The sequence below is a fragment of the Platichthys flesus genome, chromosome 7, assembly GCF_949316205.1.
Source record: "Platichthys flesus chromosome 7, fPlaFle2.1, whole genome shotgun sequence".
NCBI lineage: Eukaryota > Metazoa > Chordata > Actinopteri > Pleuronectiformes > Pleuronectidae > Platichthys > Platichthys flesus.
The window spans coordinates 24,102,627-24,121,643 of record NC_084951.1 but is presented as its reverse complement, the minus strand read 5'-3'; the positions used below and the strand labels follow the sequence as shown (position 1 = coordinate 24,121,643).

Genomic DNA, 19,017 nt, shown 5'->3' with positions numbered 1-19,017 from the left:
ACACATACAAACACACACACTTTTCTTCAAACCCTTATTCTAACCATAACTCTAATATAAAACCTAAATCTAATTCAAACCTCAAAACCAGCAGTCACATAAATGTCGTCACAATAACGGTCCTCACAACTATAGAATCCCCCCCCCAACACACACACACACACACACACACCCCGGTGTGACGGAGGGGGTGTGTTGGTTTGCGGAGCAGAGCAGCTGAGGCGGTGCTTGTCAGGAGAGTCGGCTCGCACTCAGTCACTGCTCCGCACTTCTTCAGTCTGCTCCTCCCGTCTCCGCCTGTCTCCTCCCGCCTCCTCCTGTCTCCTCCTGCCGCCTCCTCCTGCCTGCAGATAAACTTAACGGACACTTTGCTTCTCAGAGGAAAAACCTGGATTTTCACGAGTTTTCTGGAGAAGTGATCCAGCGACAGAAAGGTAAAGAGACACACACACACACACAACACACACACACATACACAGAGAGAGAGAGAGAGAGAGAGAGAGAGAGAGAGAGAGAGAGAGAGAGAGAGAGAGAGAGAGAGAGAGAGAGAGCGATATGTGCGGACTCGTCGTGTTGAAGTTTCTGCTGCAGAGACTCTGCTGTCACAACATGAAAGAGATGTGCACGAGCTCTGTGCACGAGGGTTTAATTCTTTACACACTCCTGAGATAGTGTCTGCGTGTGTGTGTGTGTGTGTGTGTGTGTGTGTGTGTGTGTGCGAGTGTGAGTGTGTGTGTGTGAGTGTATTACTGAGTAATTCAACATCCAACAGCGCAGAGCTGCTGCTGCTTGAATGTTAAACTGGTGTTACATCCTCTGTCTTCTCCCTTTAGGTCCTCACGAGATAAGATGAGATGATTCTATAACTGTTATTCATTGAATGAGAGGAAACAATAAGAAACAGATGTAGTGAAGGAATTAATAAAAAAATACAGAATATTAAACAATTCAAGTAAAATCAACTAAAACACATACACACACACACACACACACACACACACAGAAGATTAAGATAAAAAGCTGTGAACAATGAATTTAACTGATTAGATCAAATAAGACAAAGGAAATAATTTTGCTTAGTCCAACATTACAGTATCAACTCTATATGATAGATTATAGTGATTAATGTCAGACTTCTTCTTCTTCTTCTTCTTCTTCTTCTTCTTCTTCTTCTTCTTCTTCTTCTTCTTCTTCACGGGGAACCCTGGCCTCAGTTCATCTGTCAGGGTTTGGACTATTCTGGGTGGTGCCCTCTTTAAATAGTTTGGAGTAAAGGTCTCCACTGTGTGTTTGACTCGTAGCTGCCAGCACACGACACGCTGCAGCCTGATATCTGTGAGTGTTGTAGGATGTGGCTGCTGCAGCAGAGGAGACAGGGAGGAAGACGTTTAACTCCTCCGAGTGGTTTTCACTGGTGGTGTGAGGAAGAGGAGGATGGTGGGCGATGTTGGGCACTGATCATTGTTGTGGTCTTTTCACTGCGAGTGACTGTCTGCCCTCATTACACCTGGAGAAACGAAACAAACAGGAAAGTCTTGAGTCCTTTTTTTTGCCTAATCTGTCAGTTTCTGCTCCAGGGGACGGTGGGGACAATGATCTCCATCAGTCCATCCGGTCAAATGTCCTGTTGCTGATGTTGGTGTCTGAGTCTCGAGGCTGAGAACTGAGAGGAGTTGAGATCATTCGACTCTCTGTGGTGTGGTTTTTATTGGGGTCGGCGATACGACCACAAAGTAGATTCATATCAGTGGAGCTCAATAATTATCTTGATAAATGTCCCACTTATTAAGATTAAGATGCATTTATTCATCCCAAACACATGCACAGACATGCAAAGACTCATGCATGCAGGTAGGGAAATTTAACCTCTGCTTTTGACCCATCTGGTGAAGGACAGAAAGAGCAGTGAGCGACCATGTACGGCGCCCGGGGAGCAGATGTTGGGGGAGTAAGGTGCCTTGCTCAGGGGCACTAGACAGCGTAGGGAGAATCCTCTTGGATTTTTGGACAGATCATCCAGGTTCGTCTTTTTGTTGTCTCTCTGTGGAGTCGAACCAGAGACCTTTTCTGCCCATAGTCCAAGTTTCTGCCACTAGTCCACTGCCTATTATGACAAAAAAACAAATCCATTTAATTTTGGTGCAGATCCGGTTTAGGGGGGGGGGGGGGGGGGGGGCTTTTCTGTCTTAAACCTTGTAAGATAGGGCACTTTCACAAAAATACATTTCTCCCTCTTTTCTCAGAGAAAACTCCGGTTCCAGTGAATTTGAATGTGGTTTCATACAGGAACTGTTGGAGGTTTGAAGTGACTGAGTGAAATCCTTGTTGCTTATTAACTCACTTTTGTTTGTAAATAGGAGAATCTATTTATATATATAGAAAAAACTACAAGGTCCTGGTTTAAATCTTTCCACCGTGAAAAATATGCACTAGTGGATCATATAAGCTTGTGTTCTACTTCCTGTTGCTGAATATAACAAACTTATAACTTCATATTTCAACACTTCAAAACTTTGACTCTTTTTAGCCCCGTTGTTTGATCCCTGTTGCTATGGCATGACTGTTGTGATCTGAGAAATGGCATCAATGTCTTTTTTTTATCTTTAACTTCTCTAAATGCAGCAGTTGTTTCTTTTATTTTGCCTTCACTTCCTTCTTTTTATTATACAATCCTGTGTCAATTACCACGTTTTGAACCGTTTTTTTAGGATTTGATATTTATCAGGTCATAGAAGTGATTTTAGAAGTTTCTCTAGTGAGGCCTCGTCGATTCGTACAGAAAAAAGAACAAGTCCCAGTCGTGTATTTTCTAGTTCTTTCAGATCCCCGGATGACCTATTTACCTGGATGGTGCAGGACTCCGCGTGGAAAAATTTGACATTTAGTGTTTCGTTTTCACTTGTGTCTACGTGCACACTCTCACTCTGTGAAAAACACAGGCTGTGGCACGCTCACTAGTCTGGGCAGGTTTCCGTGCCCTTCTCCAAAGCTGCCCACACACAACGAGCTGTTATATAAGTCCCATTCACGTCTGAGCTCGGGGTGACGGGGCTCTGAAGCCGGAGAGCCAGGGGAAGCCTTTCCTTCGATTTACAAGAAATCAGTGATTCACACGTGGGGAATGTCTTCTTCTCTCCTCTCTCTTCTTTTGGTTTGTTGTCACAATCGTGTGTTTATTGTGCACAGAACTGTTCCTCTCACTGGAATCTGTTGTGCTTTTTACTTCTTTAATTACAGTCGTAGTGAAGGGGAAGCCCCACTTCAACAGCAGTCCTTGTTGTTCTCTCTATTCATTACGCAACAGTGTTATTCAGTTGATGATTCTCACACCGGGCAGATCCATATTTGGAGACACACATTCTGCTTTGAACAACAGAGGCTTCAGTTGGTGGTTTCTTATTTTGGGGCCAGTTTGACCCTGCCTCTGAAAAAGTGAAGATAAAACAAACAAGGGGAAGTGGTGGTCACAATACAGATACTGTAAAAGTGAAGAAATGGCCTTTTTCCTCCTGTGGCTGTTGTTGCACTGAGTGAAACGCTTGTTGCTCGACCACCGGAGCAAACAGTTCACGGCCTGAGCCAGGGAGTGTTCCAGTGAGTCACAGTCGCATCTGCATGTAGAATGTAATTTGGCCTCTGGTTTGGAAGGCCAGTGCTGGTGGTGTGGGAGGGGGGGTGCAGGGGGAAGACTCATAGCTCGCCAACCGGGCTCCCCCCCTTCTCTCCGACCTGTTAGTCACCCATGGCAGCACTCTGACGGAGAGCAGCTGATGGAGGGAAACACTTTCCACAGCAACAGAGCACATCCGTCCCCCCCCCCCCCCCCCCCCCCCCCTTCCACTGCAATCTGCACACACTTCAGACCCAGAGAAGAGTTGGAGGAGGAAAACAGATGCCCCGACGTTCTCGACTTCAGCTCAAAAAGAACCTACGCAGTGTTTTCCAACCGCAGGCTGACGGAGTCGAACGGCTCTGCACCGTGCAAGTGTTGCAGAACAGCAGATTTCCTTGACACAAGGCGGGGGTGTGACGACAGCTTGCACAAACATGAGCCCGCGTGGAAAAAGGTCATCCCCAAGCAAACCTTCAAGTGACTCGTGTAGAAAGGGGCTTTTATGGGTGTTGACAGTTGAACATAGGGACATGAAGGGTTTATAATGAAACACATGGTGTGTGTGTGTGTGTGTGTCTTTGTGTGTGTGTGTGTGTGCCACTCTAATCCCCAACTTGTGATTTTTTATGAAGCAGTTGATTTGTTGTTTTGCAGTCCAGTGGTCGGTTTGGTTTATCTGGGGGGGCGGGGGAGTGGTTGCTGCCTAGAGAACCACTTTCAACATTAAGACTGTTCTTTTTTGAAGAAGCGGTGGCGGCAGTGAGTCAGTGGGCTTCTGCTTTTGTGCGTTTGTGCTGGAGCGTGCAGCTAGAGTCGTACCTCAAACCGTCTGCAGCGCAAACCCACGTACGTCGAAGCTGAATCTCCTCTGAAAGGAATCTCAAGCACAGCTCACTCCACAAAGCCTCGTCGGCCGCTCCTTCATGAAACAACTCTCAGTCCAGCAGTGTGAGTTAATGAGAATCGGGCCACAGGCGGTTAGTCACACGCTCTGTATTAAGTCCTAACAAGCCTCAGACATTCCTGCAACCTGCTGAAATATCCACCCTCGCCTCAGTGAGCTCGTTCAGACGGGGGCCATTGTTTTGTTGTGTTTTTTCTCTCATCGCACTATTCATGGTTCCCTCGGAGCGGAGGGGATTCCTCTTCCTGTTGCCCCCATGTGTCCGCCCTGCTCCTGATTCCTTCTCTGCATGCAAATCATTATCTAATCAGGAAGCGGGGAATCAAATTACTCACGCAGGCCCCAGATCTTGTAGAACCAGATGAGCATGTTGATGATGATGATGATGATGGTGCTCATGACATCATCCCGGCCTCTGGTGAGGATAAAAAAACAAACATCTAAAACCGGAGCTGTAATTACCGTGTGAATAAACTTCAGACGACCTATATTTAGTCGGTGTATGAGCCGGGCGTTTGAAGACGGAGTGAGGTGTGTATATTTAGCAGAAGCTCTTCCCGGCTGTGGGCAGGTGATCAGCAGCAGATGGCCTCTCACGACTCCTCCGCGTGTCACTTTGCAGTCGGCTCAGACCCGGCCCACCGGATCGGCAGCAGAAAAACGGCGTCTGCTAGGCAACGCCGCTGACCTTTGGAGGGAATTAAGTGAGGACAGGGTGAACCTCTCAGACTCTGAAGGGAGCAAATGGGGCCTAATCACATGGAAGGAGCAGACGGGTGATTTTTTTATTATTTTCCCCCCCACCACCAGGTTATTTAATTTCTGTTTTTCTGGGTGAAGCTGCACTTCAAGGTGTGATAAGAGCGTTTCAGCAGCCTGGCCTGAAAACCACCTCACTGCCTTCTACCTGCGTTGTGTCCGTGGAGCTGAGGAGTGATGTATTCTGATGAAAAACATGATATCCGGTTTGCAGCGTGTGTATTTCACTGTCAGTTTATTTATCCTTTTCTATTTTTAGCTATTTCCCCTTTTAATCCTCGTATAAAAATCTCATTGTTTATTGGGGAAATACCTGAATTACATGGCAGGCTGCAGCAAGTGGCCTTTCAGGATCAGACCACTTTCCAAAGCTGGTTGTCGAGCTTCTGAGTCTGAACTTCCTGTTCCAAATTTTTCCATTTTCATTAAGTTCCACATGGTATTAAAATCAATTAGCAAATTCTCTTGACTTGTGCACTCCACCAGGGTTAAGAGCCTTGTGTTGTTTTCAGAGGCACATCAATGTTGCATGGTAATGCATGCAAAGTGCAGATTGATTTAGAAAGTCAACACTGCATTATTACCTTGTAATGGTAATGTAAAGCAGGCCGGCTCTAATGCAGCGATGCATCACACAACTCAAGACGAGTTTTAACATGAAAACAATTCAAATTATTTATTGTTTCATTTTGTTATTTTAAGTGTTTGAGCGCCTATTTAAACCAAGACCTTGTTTGGTCGGGGCCCACGGACCAAACTTTAGACCAATCAGATGTCTCGGTCTGGATCGAACTGGACCAGTGTGAGAACACTATTGTGGGAGACTTTGGAGTTTCAGACCAGTGGCAGGAAGTGGAGGCAGAATCAAACAACAGAAGAAGAGAAAGATCCTCTGACAGGATTCCTTAGATTTGAACCACGAGGACAGAATACTACTACCACTTCTACTACAACTACTACTACTACTACTAATAATAATAATAATAATATGACTGCAGCAACGAAGTTATTAAAGGGAACCGGTTCCGTCATTTTTTCTCAGCACTTAACAGAAACAAGTTTGCAAACTGCACTGACAACACGCCCTCGCCAGTCTTCAAACCAATCAAGGTCAAGTAGAGGTCGACACGGCCAACCTCGGTGATGACGACAGGAAGTGCGCATGGTGGGCAGAATCCTTCAGTGTGATTCATACCAGATCAAATGTGAACTGGAACAAAGACGTGAACCTTGCTTCAGACTGTGAATCACCCTGAATCCTGTGGGACGTCAAAGTGAGAGGTCTGATTGACTGGTTCCAAGGTAACGGTGAATCATAGTATATACGGTAAAAGGAAAAGTTATAACATCAAGTGAGGAACTGATGAAGTGAGTCACTCAGATCATCTAACTGAAGAATATCAGACTGTATATTATATTTTATCATCTCAAAGTTTTGGTGTGGTATATTTTCATTTGGAATAATTCATGGATCTGGATGAAAAAGTCAGAAATATTTTAGATTGTGTTTGATTTAGTGAATTTAAATAGAATAGATGTATATGCATTTCTTTACAACTCATATATTCCTCTTTTGTCGATAAGAGGATATTGTATTCTCTCCATCAGATGTTTCACGGCCTTGGTTTTAAATCTTCTCGCCATGAAGAAGATGCATTAGCCGAGCGGGACAGCTTGTGCTCTACTTCCTGCTGCTCGTTAGAACGGACTCATAAGATCGAATTTCAGACATAACTGCAAAACATATCGATTATCAGCCGACACTCTGTAAATTCAGTCTCCATCTACGCCGGTGTTTCTTACATGGTGACAGGATACGACTTTCTCTCCTCCATTAACTAGTTCCTCCTATTTCTTTAATGATTAATGAACTTCATCTATTTGCCGTCACGTCTTACGGAACTTCCTGCAGCACTCAGCGCCGTAATGCTTCGTTCCCTTACGTCTAAAGCCATCGTGTCGTTAATATCAAACGTGTCTTTTATGTTTTCTCTGATGTTGTTTATATGTAAAGCAACAAACCGCAGCTCTGTGGACTCATTTCTCCTTTGAGGAAACCATCCTGCTCCTCTATAAGCAAATGTCCATTCAAAGTTCACATGTTCAGCTTCAGAATAACATGCTTCACCAACTTTTTATTCCAATAACAGGTTCCAGTTCTGTGTGTGATTCATAGTCACATGTCACTTCCCTCCGTGTGAAGGGGGATGTCCCTCCAGAAGTTAATTTGTTTTTTTCCGATCTCTCTGGAAGATACGATTGTTCATCTCTGCATTTTGACTTTTCACTGTCAACATCGCTCCTGCGCCAAACTGAACCAAGGACAGAGAATTGCAGTTTCGTTTCGTAAACCTTAAATGGGCTAATGAGTGCATGGAAGGAGATTTGGGCTGCAGGGAAATCCCTTGAGTCCAAGTATCAGGGGTTCCTTCAGCCTGACATATTTTCTGCCAGACTCGTGTCCCAGTTTTAAGAAGCTAAAACGTATTAAAGATGGAAAGAGATGTAAAATGAACCCAGTGAGCTTCCTCATGTAGGCCCCTTGAATCCAGGTGCACCGAATTTCACACACTCATAGAAATATATTAATATCAGGAAAACAATTTAAGAATGTGCACCAGAATGAAATTATTAAATCTCTGGCTCCGGGTCCCATCCCACTGTATTTTCGGTGCAGAGCGGATCTGTAGGTTTTGCTGAAAGATATCTAATCCCCCTTATGAAACCAATTTTAAATTGATCTGCACCACATTGTAGCACTGTATTCCTCCCCTCTTAATAAGCCTGATTCTTTTCATCATTTATTATTTGAGAAATCAATGAAAATATTGAAAAACGCCTCTCAGTCTTTTAAAGAATATCCTTTGATCCGCTTCCTGCTCAAGATCCAACATTAACAAACATTACCCACAAAAATATGAATCACTTAACAATCAGGAGTGAACACATAACCTTCTTATTGGAGGTACAAATGTATTTAAATGCACATTTAGAAGAGACTGCTTGATGAACGAGGACATATCAGAGTGTTGTTTGGGGGCTCTGTGTGTTATCATCTTCTGAAGGTCTGCTTGTGGAGTGTGAGCCTCCTCGTCTGCAGTCGTGTTCCTGAGCCGCTCAGAACGGGAGATGTTATCTCTTTGCTTTTCAAAAAGAAGCAGGAGGCGACCGTGCACCCACCTCCTCCTCTTCCCTGCGCATCTGTGTCTCACCGGTTTCTCTCTCCCGCCCGAGCACAGGCAGGCGGTTGGCGCAGAAGCAGGCACCATGTCCACCCCCACAAACCCAGAGGTGGAGGAGCTGAACCCTGTCGACTTCATCCAGCTGCAGCAGTACATTGAGTGTGAGTACAGACGAGCGGGCGGGCGGCTTTCTCAGCACTTATCCCCCCCCCCCAAGCCCCCCTCTCCCAGCCACCCACACACACACACACACATACACACATACACAAACACACACATTCATTTATACTTGTGTAGGGTTTTTCATATCCAGAGAGACCTAGCAGTAGCATTCTGTTGTTTTGGAAATAAAGCATGCCCACATACTGTTCCCCAGCTTCTTTGTGATTCATGTGTTTTCATAGAGGTTTGAGTGCCGGCCCCACGTGTGTGTGTATCCCTGTGCGACTCCGTGTGTGTCTCTGCTTCCAGACTGCAGCCTGAAGGTGAAGGACGTGCTGAGGGAGTTCGATGCAGATGGCCGTCTGGCCCGGCACAGACACGGAGAGGTGAGGGGGGGGGGGGCGCCACGGCCTGATGGTTTCAACACAAGGTCGGCTGCAGGCCTCTCCAGGCGCAGGACTCGGCTGAGTTATGACTCTGAGCGGAGCCGTCCACTGGGAAATGAGTGATTAATGTAGAATGTTTGGTTATTGATTGTTCTGCGCTGATTAATTCGATTCGTACCCATTGATCACGTTGATGCAGCCGTCCGTGAGAAACCCTCTTTTGCACATGTAAATGACTCCACTTGGTTTTGCCTACAGGCCTCGGGCGGAGTCAGTGCAGATGTGAAAAAAAGTCTTTCCAGATCTGAACATCAGTGGCTGACGCTGCCGACTCGTCTGCGCAGGGAGCAGCAGTCGGACTTTATGATCCATGATTTAACTACACAGTCGTAGAAGAAAACAGAAATAGAGTCGTAGAGTACAAGTATATAACTTCTAAGCTGCTTCTAAGGACAATTTATTTTGTTTGAATATAATGTAAATGTTGTTTGCATAATAATGAGGCTGTGCCCTGCACTCGTGTGACAGCTGGCGACTGGAGGCAGAAGGTTTTCATGTTGTTGTTATGAACACGATCATCTCAAGAGCTCCGAGAGGGAATTCCCTCAAACTTGGTACAAACGCTCACTTTGACTCATGGAAGAACTGATTCGGTTTGGTTGGTGGAAGGTCAATGTCACAGTGCCTCTGACACGTTACCTACCTGAGGGGGAAAGAGATTTACAAGCATCAACTGGTGTGTGGACAATCCCATCCTCTGATCAAGGTCCCAGTGACCTCGTGATAATTCAGGAATCGCCTGAAGAGAATTTCAACAAGACAAGAATGACCTGATCATAGTTTGGAGGTCAAAGGTCATGGCCACGGTTTCGGCCCTCTTGACCAGTCACTTGAACTCAATAGATTTCATTGGTCTAAGTTCACGCTGACCTCATGTGAGTCTGGAATCAGATTTCATTTAGACTGACACTGCATCGGTCGGTGGAGACACACAGCTGCAGTGCGGTACTTCTCTCTCTGTTGTTCTTCTTCTTGTGATCTGCCTGCCTTTGCAGTGGCATTATTTATTACTGGTGCCGCTCTGCAGGGCATCAGCCATGGAAATGGAATTATGTCAACAAGAAGTGGGTTTGTGGTTCAGTGTGATCGAGCCCTGCGGCAGGTCTGTGTGTGAGAAACAGAAACCAGACCAGACAGATGGTCCACAATCATATGTTATTGTCACAGGAAGAATACTGTGTTTTAACTCATAAATGATAAATTAAGTTCTGCAGAGAAACATCTTGGATCCCACAATCAAAACAACAGGACTTGTTTTTCTAAGGAGCTTTTTATTTTCAACAAGGCAGCAACAATCTCCCCTCTTTCAGCAGAGTGGATTTTGGACAAATGCAGAAGTTACCATGCAGAGGTTGCGACACTTCTTTTGAAAGTGTGTCTCACCCATTCATTGTTTCCACCAGTGCATCAATGAAGAAGGCTTCCGTCTGTTCCTGAAGACGTACTTAGGAGTGGAGGACTTCCCTGTGGCCCTCTGCCAGCGACTCTTCCTCTCGTTCCAAAACTCTGAACCCACCCAGGAAGACAGCACCAGTGAGATTACACACAACACAACTCTGTAACAAAGCCCTTATCAATTCAGACACCGGCCTATTAGGCATGCAGTCGTCTATCAGTGCACGTTTGTGTGGTTCAGCCTGTGACTGCAGCGTCTCTCCTCCCTGTCTCCTGCAGAGGAGGTCTTTCTGAAGGACGTGTCCTGTTACTTCTCTCTGCTGGAGGACGACCAGCCCCGGGACAAGCTGGAGTGTGAGTCGCTGGTTTCGTTTTTTCTTGCCCACAATAACGTGAGTGATGATTCCCGGTGCAGCTCCTTCCACTCTCATTTCCCTTTCTCTCTTAAGTCGCTTTCAAGCTCTACGACCGCGACGGGAACGGAGTCCTCGACAACTCGGTAAGTTGTCGAGAGTGTGAAGCAACAAGTCATAGAAGCTGTCTGCCCCTCTAACCAACAAGTCTCCTGGTCCTTTTTCAAACAGGAAGTGGACAGGATTATTGCTCAGATGATGCATGCTGCAGAATACCTGGGCTGGGATGTGTCTGAGTTGAGGCCTGTAAGTCCCACAATGCACTGCTCTGAAATGTAAACATCCAGGAAACACCTAGAACCCTGGGCACACTGCACCTTCACCCTTGACACTATAGCAAATGCACATTTGTTTGCACAAGATGTCCTTGATGACGTGGCGTGCATGGGACGCCACCTGTCACTCATTTGCTAGGACCAGTAAAATCATAAACCTCTCTGCTCAAATCACATTCACACATTCTCATGCATGACAGGTTTCAGAAAACGTGTGGTGTTTCTTTAAGTGATGGAATATAAGTGATTCAGAGATGATGATGAAAAAAACAGCCATGTATCATTTCACCAGGTTCTGAAGGACATGATGACGGCTATTGATGCTGACAGCAGCGGCACGGTGTCTCTGGAGGAGTGGGTGGAGGGGGGCATGAACAACGTCCCCCTGCTGGTGCTGCTGGGCCTGAAGGTGCTTTGAAACCATTTTCCTCTTTTCACTGAAGCGCCGGCTCTGGCTCGGATGTATTTCATTTTGAAAGCAAGTGTCTCGCAGAGTAGTAAAAAACCCACTTTTACTGCTCTTGTGAAACCCCGTCCCCGCGTGCCCCGGCCTCCCCCCCGTCTGCAAGGGCCCTTTTTCTGCCGACTCAGTGTTACAGTGCCTGATAATGTCATCGCTTCTCATGCAAACTCGGCACCATCTGAGCACTTTAGTGTTTTCTCTGTGCCCGGTTCAATCTGTGCCCACATTTTAACAGCACTTGCATAAAATGGTAATCTTCAGGCGGATGCACTTTATTTGACTAGAGAAATAAACCATATCCACGATGGCAGCACATCGACCCTTGAAAAAACTATTACCTTAAATCAAGGACAGGCCAGTTGTGTGGATTGTGTTGCCAGGAGTGTAAAAGCAACACACACTGTGAGACTGTGTGTGTCTGGCAGCTTACTGTGGCAGTTTCTAAAACCACGAAGCGGACTCTGTCACTGGGCTCGGCCTCTACAACAATGCCAGGGACTTCCCCCCTCGGCCTATTTCAAGCCACCAATAGACATTTGAAGCCCGGGTGCATAAACTCAGCCCCCTCACAGGCGCAGCGTGCTTCCCCCCCGTGGGCCGCCCGCTTTGCCTCATGCAGAAATCGAGGCTGATTCATCCTGCAGGGAAAAAAATAAATAGAAAAAAGCATTTGAGAGTGTAATCTGGATAAGAGCACCGGTCACTCAGTAAACAGATTGAAAGCATCTTTATAATCTTGTGTCGAGAACTTGAGATTATAGCCGGCGTGGATGTGAGCAGCCCCGGTGCTGCACAGTGTGTCGGGATGTGTCGAGCCAACTACACACTGCATCATCAGCAGTGTCATTAAGGCGAGGTTAGTCACGAGTGGGTGTGAAACACTGTGAAACACGAGCCTGTACCACAGGACGTTCAGGACAGGATCTGTGTCTTTTTGATCCAAATCCGAACAAAGGAAACAGATATAAGCTTCTTATGTTACAGACTCTGTGTCGTCTATTCAAAATGCAGACGAGTCAGAACAATAACACAAAGCTTGAAGCACAACTCTCTGCTCTTTCTTTGCATCCCCATCTTTTATGATTTCCCTCCTTCACCATGCAGATGACCCAGAAGGACGGGCAGCACCTCTGGAGGATGAAACATTTCAACAAGCCCGTTTACTGCAACGTGTGTCAGAGCTTGCTGCTGGGTCTGAGGAAGCAAGGGCTGTGCTGCACCTGTGAGTTCCCGGATTCACCAGAAGAGGGCGACGCTGCAGTGACACGTTTATCACTGGGAATTGCAGCATCATTTTCTACATTAACACTCAATTATATTTGATATTCCTGTGAAAGCTGGGTTCTTGTTTTGCAGGCTGCAGGTACACGGTCCACGGGCGCTGCGCTAACAAGAACCCGGCTCCTTGCACCAGGACGTTTGTGAAGTCCAAGAAAGACATGGGGGTAATGCCAGTTGTCTGAATAAACTTCATCCTGTGTGTCCTCTGCTCCGCTCTTCATGTTAAAACACTCGTCCCACATTTCAGGTTCCGGCGCACGACTGGGTGAGTGGGAACTGTGAGTCCAGGAAGTGCGATAAATGCCAGAAGAAGATCAAGAGCTTCCAAGGCTTAACAGGCAAACACTGTGTGTGGTGCCACACGTTGGTGAGCAGGCTTCTTAATGTGTGACTGAGCGTCTGAAAGTGTGTTTTCGATCTCTCTGCTTTAATATTTGCTTAATTCCTCCTCTGCTCTTCTCCCTGATTCTTCTCGCTGTACGAATCCACTGCAACAGAGATTAAAAAACATGCTGTAAAAGATAAATATAGCTCCTGTCAATCCTCACTGTCTGTGTTCGACAGCGCCACGATGAATGTGCCGACCAGGAGCCGACAGAGTGCAGCTGTGGGCTGCTCCGGGACCATATCCTGCCTCCATGGGCCATATATCCTGTTATAAAGGTACTGACTCATCCTGGTGTACTGTACAAACACCAACGCACAACACCAACATCAGCCCGGGGCCGTTCTTGTGTTGTTGGTAGTACCTCGGCTGCCTGGGGCCTTGACAGCTGAGGTGGGGAGAGATCTTTCTTCACATTGCTCACGTATTCCCTCTGCTCTTTGTGTTCCTGCCCGAAGGAGAGATCGAACAACGTGAAGAATTGCTGCTCCGGTTCGACGGACGACAGCGAGCTCAACACGACTCCTGATGGACAAGTGCTGCAGGTAATGTTCTGCTTCGTGTCGGCTCTGGTGTTTAACAGATCTGACGTCTGTGGGCTGAGTACAGACAGATTCCACAGTGAAGAAAAGTAAAGAGTAAAGTCAGCATGTGTACTTATTATTTATCATATATCCGTGTTAATCTATCGCTACCTCTTATTGATTTTGAAATTCTATTGCTCACTTTTAAATTGCCTCCCTCTCAAAAACCTCTCAGGTGCATTGACCCCTGAGAAACCGCCCTGGTTACTCACCTCATAACAAAGGGAGACCGAGCTTTTTGCTATTTGAGCCGAATGAACTTAGAGAGACTTTTAAATCCCTTTCTTCAAACTTTTCATTTCTTGGAAACTTTTACTAATAATTGACATCGACTCTTATTCACACTGAATCATGAGCTCGGACAAGGAGGTTCTGTTTCACTGGAACTTGTTTGTGTGTGAGTCGGCAGGATTTCACAAAAACTATTAAAAGGATTATCAGGAAACTTGGTGAAGGGATCTGGTGTGAGTCAGGGAAGAGACCATTTAATAGAGGCATGGATCTGAAATGTCTGTTCACTTTCTTTAACCAAAAGCTCTTGTTTATTCTCATTTATCTTCCTGTCTGGTGTCGTTGTCTTGCTGATAAAACAAAGTGCTATAAAAAAGGTTTTATTAATATCATTATACATTTGTATGTCATTCAGATCAGCCCTGTGTCAAACACCCATCCTCTTCTGGTGTTTGTTAATCCTAAAAGTGGAGGCAAGCAGGGAGAGAGGTGAGTCCCAAAAACAAAAACACATTCATGTAGAGCTATGTGTTTAAAACGTTCACTTTGTTTAATCTGGGTTTATCTGTTTCAGGGTCCTGCGTAAGTTCCAGTATTTACTGAACCCGCGGCAGGTTTACAACCTTTCAAACGGTGGACCTGGTCCAGGGTGAGTAACCAGCAGATTATTATTATCTTTCATAACACTTTGCTCTGAAGACTTCAGGCCTGTATCGTTTGCTGTTGTTATATTTGTCTTCACATGTCTTCCAGACTGAGCTTCTTCCGGAATCTGCAGGATTTCAGGATCTTGGTGTGCGGGGGCGACGGCACAGTCGGCTGGATCCTGGACGCGATAGGTGAGACTCCAGGCTCCATGAAAGGCCTGTGTGAGCTCCTGGTGACAATTCTCATGATCCTGTATTCTGTTTATTCCTTTTCTCTTACAATCAGACAAAGCCAATCTGCAGGTGCGACCACCCGTCGCTGTGCTTCCTCTGGGGACAGGAAATGACCTGGCACGCTGTCTGCGATGGGGAGGAGGTGGGGAACGGTTTTCTTTACTATCAAAATAATGACATTTAAGAGATGTTTCTTTTTTAAACATTTAAAGATTGATCCTCTTGTTTCCGCTGTGCAGGATATGACGGCGAGGATCTGACTCGTATCCTGAAGGACATCGAGGGGAGCTCCGAGGTGCTGATGGACCGCTGGACCGTGCAGGTCATCACAGATGAGAGCCAGGAGAAGGGAGACCCGGTGCCGTACGAGATCATCAACAACTACTTCTCCATCGGAGTTGTGAGTTTTCTCAGAAGAACATTACAAGACAAGAGGAAGTGTTTTTTGTGTGTGTGTTTTTTTAAAGCTGCTTTGTTGTGTTGCGTTGACAGGACGCGTCCATCGCTCACCGCTTCCACACGATGAGGGAGAAACATCCGCAGAAGTTCAACAGCAGGTATGAATGGATCTCTTCAGGGGAAGATAACCAGTTTCTCTTGCTCTCAAATTGCAGTCGTCAGCTGTTTTTCCTTTTTCCTACTCGTGTCGACTGATTCTTAAAGCTGATAACGGTCACACGCAGGCGTCTGTGGCTCCTCCTCCTTCTGAAGAGGCGTGTGTGCTGAAAGGAGAAAATGTTCAGTGGAAGTCAAACATGTCTCCAACCTGAAACTCACGTCTGTTTGATTGCAGAATGAAGAACAAGCTGTGGTATTTTGAATTCGCCACATCAGAGACCATCTCTGCTTCCTGCAAGAAGCTGAACGAGAGTCTAACGATCGAGGTGAGAGCACAGCGCGGGCCTCACCACAAGTGCACGTGTGCAATGTGTATGATGCTGATGTGTAACTTTGCTGCAACCCCCCCCCCCCCCCCCGCTTAGTGCTGCGGTACGGCTTTGGACCTCAGCAGCCTGTCGCTAGAGGGCGTCGCTGTACTCAACATTCCCAGCATGCACGGGGGCTCCAACCTGTGGGGTGAGGCCAAAAAAGGGGACGCGAAGGCGCTGTCCAGTCAGGAGGAGCCGGAGGTGATCACCGACCCAGAAATCCTCAAAGTGGCGTCTCAAGGTGAGAGGGCTGAAGTAGTGTGAACGGAAATCTGCATTCATGATATCTCAGCTCGCCTTGACGGAATTTCTTAAAATTTGGTACCCAAGGATAAATTGATTCAATCTGATTGTCAAGGGTCAAAGGTCAAAGGTCACAGTGGTCTCATAAAACCTGAAACTTGTCCTTTTGAACTTGTGAGGAATGAACAAGTTGCAAAATATGTTGATATTCAACTTTTTCATTGTTTCCCTGGAGAATAATTCATGAATCAAGATGAAAAACTTGTGTTCACAGGACTGATATTCATGAGTGTGGACGGAGTCGTCCTAACGTGTGAAGTGTGCATGTGTGAGGTTAAGGGTTGTGTCATTTGACTGTGGGTGTGAATGTGGGTGTTAATGGTTGTTTGTGAACTTGTGACCTGTGCAGGGTGTAACCCACCTCACCCCTTATGTTAGCTCCAGCCTCCCCCCCCCCCCCCCAACCTCAAACGATAAGTGGTCAAGATAATGGAAGGATGGAGGAATGAATATTCATGAGTGTGTGCAATTTAGTTCAGATCCAAATAAAATAATTTGAATTTGGTCTCATGAGGGGACTATCTATCTATCTATCTATCTATCTATCTATCTATCTATCTATCTATCTATCTATCTATCTATCTATCTATCTATCTATCTATCTATCTATCTATCTATCTATCTATCTATCTATCTATCTATCTATCTATCTATCTATCTATCTATCTATCTATCTATCTATCTATCTATCTATCTATCTGTCTTGTAGTTGTAGGATGAGCATAACTGTGTCTTCTTATGTTTGTGTGACTGAACAATGTCTCTGCCCCGGATGTCCTCCGTGTCCTTGTGTCCCGGTCAGATCTCGGTGACCGTCGGTTAGAGGTGGTGGGCCTGGAAGGAGCCATGGAGATGGGTCAGATCTACACGGGCCTGAAGAGCGCGGTGAGGCTCGCCAAAACCTCCCAGATCACCATCAGGTGAGCCACCGCCACACGGACGTGTTCAGACGCGTCCGACTGACGAGGATCCTTCTCTGGATCTTTACATAACAGTACTTATGTATGCTGGGTTTTTTCTATTGGTATTTTAATGACACGTGACAGTCATTGGTTTTCTTTGCTGATCCCAGGACAAAGAAAGCATTACCAATGCAGATAGACGGGGAGCCGTGGATGCAGCCTCCCTGCACGGTAACTACACACAAAACAACACACTGCAGGAATCACATCCTGAAGCTACCATGTCATTTACTCCACGTTTTGCTTTTGTGTTTTTTTTCTTTCCAGATTCACATCACTCACAAGAATCAAGCCAGGATGTTGATGGGTCCTCAGGCCAAAGCGACGGGCTTCTTCAACCACAAATGAAATGACACCGAACTGACTTCATGCACTTGTCCTCTGTAAATAAAGAACTGACACGTTTGTGATTTTCATCATATAAAATCCATTTTGAATGTGCCCGTTGTAGAATAATCACATGTTAACAGTCCAAGGTTCTGCATCTCTGTAAACGTATATAACCGAAGCATGGCGCTGTTTGAACTACAAACTGTAGGATGTGTTGGTTCGTGACAGAATGAACTCGACCAAATTCACCCAGTGTTTGTTTTTTTTCTGACGGATGCTCGTGGAACCGCTGCTCGGCCGGAAAGTAGAGCAAAGTGAAAGTAAAGACGAGTGTTCAGCTTCATGTGCCTTTGACGGTCTGCTCCTCTTTGTGGTTATCAAGGCGGAGGTAGAAGATGTGCCGGGCGTTGTGCAGACATGCACTTTGGACACAGACCATGCAGTGTTGTGGTTTCCTCTTGTGGCTGTGAAGACACAGGCTTTGACAGATTCGGCAGCAGGAGTGAAGGACAGATGAGAATAGGTCTGAAGTCATTTGTAATAATATTTTTCCTACATTTCAGAAGATACTTGAAAGTGTTTTAGGGAACAGTTACAGGACAATCATCACCAAAAGGCCTGAGTGTTGATGTGCTGCAGCAGTCGGCCTGCTCTGCTGTTCCTGTGTGAGTGTATGTGAGTGTGTGTCTGTGTGTGTCTGTGTATGAGTGTGAGTGTGTGTGTGAGTACATGTAATATCTTTGTGAGGACCAGATTGAGTCAAAGATCTTAAGGAGTGAGGGGATTTTATTCAGTCCTCACAACTTGAGGCTGTTTGAGAGCTAATAAGTGGTTTTAGGGTTAATGGTGTGTGTCTGTGTGTGTGTGTGTGTCTGTGTGTGTGTCTGTGTCTGTGTCAGAGCTTAAAGTCTGCAGCACTTGTTGAGCATGGAAAGTTGTGATATGTTCACTTCTAACTTATAAATTGAGACGACTTGGATTTATAACCACAGATTGAAACCTGTTTAAAACATATATAATCCTTATTTAAATGCTTTATCTCTCATATCATTTCACTGTATCTAGAGAATGTTAACGTAACATGTCTGAAATAACACACTGTGTAAAGACTTTAATAAATCGTCTGCGCTTCTCGAGTTTGTTCTATTGTTTATAACACTTGGATTCGACTGCACACTAAAGCTTCACCCTGTGCTGGATGGCTTTTCTACCACAAGGGGGCGTCATCTACTCTTCACAGTCTGTGGCTCCAGGCTTCTGCAACATGTTTGTGTCCATTAACTCAAAATGAATCCTCTTCTCTTCTTTTACTGTAGAATTAGGAATCATTTAGAACTTAATTTCTTAAAATGTCCGATGATAAATCTACTATTTACTATTTACATATTTACAGTAACAGAAAAACCATTATGGAATAATTTACATTGTGAAAAATGATTCTAAATCCCACAGTGATGTCTTCAAATGTCTTTTTTTTACAGCCACAGGGCAAACCCCCCCAAAATATTAAGTTTACAAT

The 19,017-nt window shown here is 45.6% G+C and overlaps 1 protein-coding gene across 1 annotated transcript; it reads left to right on the top strand.

The window, feature by feature from the left end:
* The first annotated feature begins 257 nt into the window (after nucleotides 1-257).
* On the top strand, nucleotides 258-18,634 carry dgkaa (diacylglycerol kinase, alpha a). Its single transcript, XM_062392223.1, has 24 exons — nucleotides 258-434; nucleotides 8,516-8,619; nucleotides 8,930-9,006; nucleotides 10,470-10,599; nucleotides 10,741-10,815; nucleotides 10,911-10,960; nucleotides 11,046-11,120; nucleotides 11,442-11,558; nucleotides 12,717-12,834; nucleotides 12,969-13,057; nucleotides 13,141-13,260; nucleotides 13,458-13,556; nucleotides 13,737-13,823; nucleotides 14,509-14,582; nucleotides 14,668-14,742; nucleotides 14,847-14,932; nucleotides 15,027-15,116; nucleotides 15,214-15,374; nucleotides 15,467-15,531; nucleotides 15,768-15,858; nucleotides 15,958-16,144; nucleotides 17,009-17,126; nucleotides 17,279-17,339; nucleotides 17,436-18,634. The coding sequence occupies exons 2-24, from the start codon at nucleotides 8,544-8,546 to the stop codon at nucleotides 17,514-17,516; spliced, it is 2,202 nt and encodes a 733-aa protein (XP_062248207.1). The 5' UTR covers nucleotides 258-434; nucleotides 8,516-8,543; the 3' UTR covers nucleotides 17,517-18,634.
* Nucleotides 18,635-19,017: the final 383 nt, after the last annotated feature.

Bases quoted from the DNA above. Each gene is read 5' to 3' on its own strand.
- dgkaa (XM_062392223.1), top strand. From the start codon at position 8,544: ATGTCCACCCCCACAAACCCAGAGGTGGAGGAGCTGAACCCTGTCGAC. The intron at 8,620-8,929 runs GTGAGTACAGAC...CTCTGCTTCCAG, and splicing joins GCTGCAGCAGTACATTGAGT to ACTGCAGCCTGAAGGTGAAG. The intron at 14,743-14,846 runs GTGAGTAACCAG...CATGTCTTCCAG, and splicing joins AACGGTGGACCTGGTCCAGG to ACTGAGCTTCTTCCGGAATC.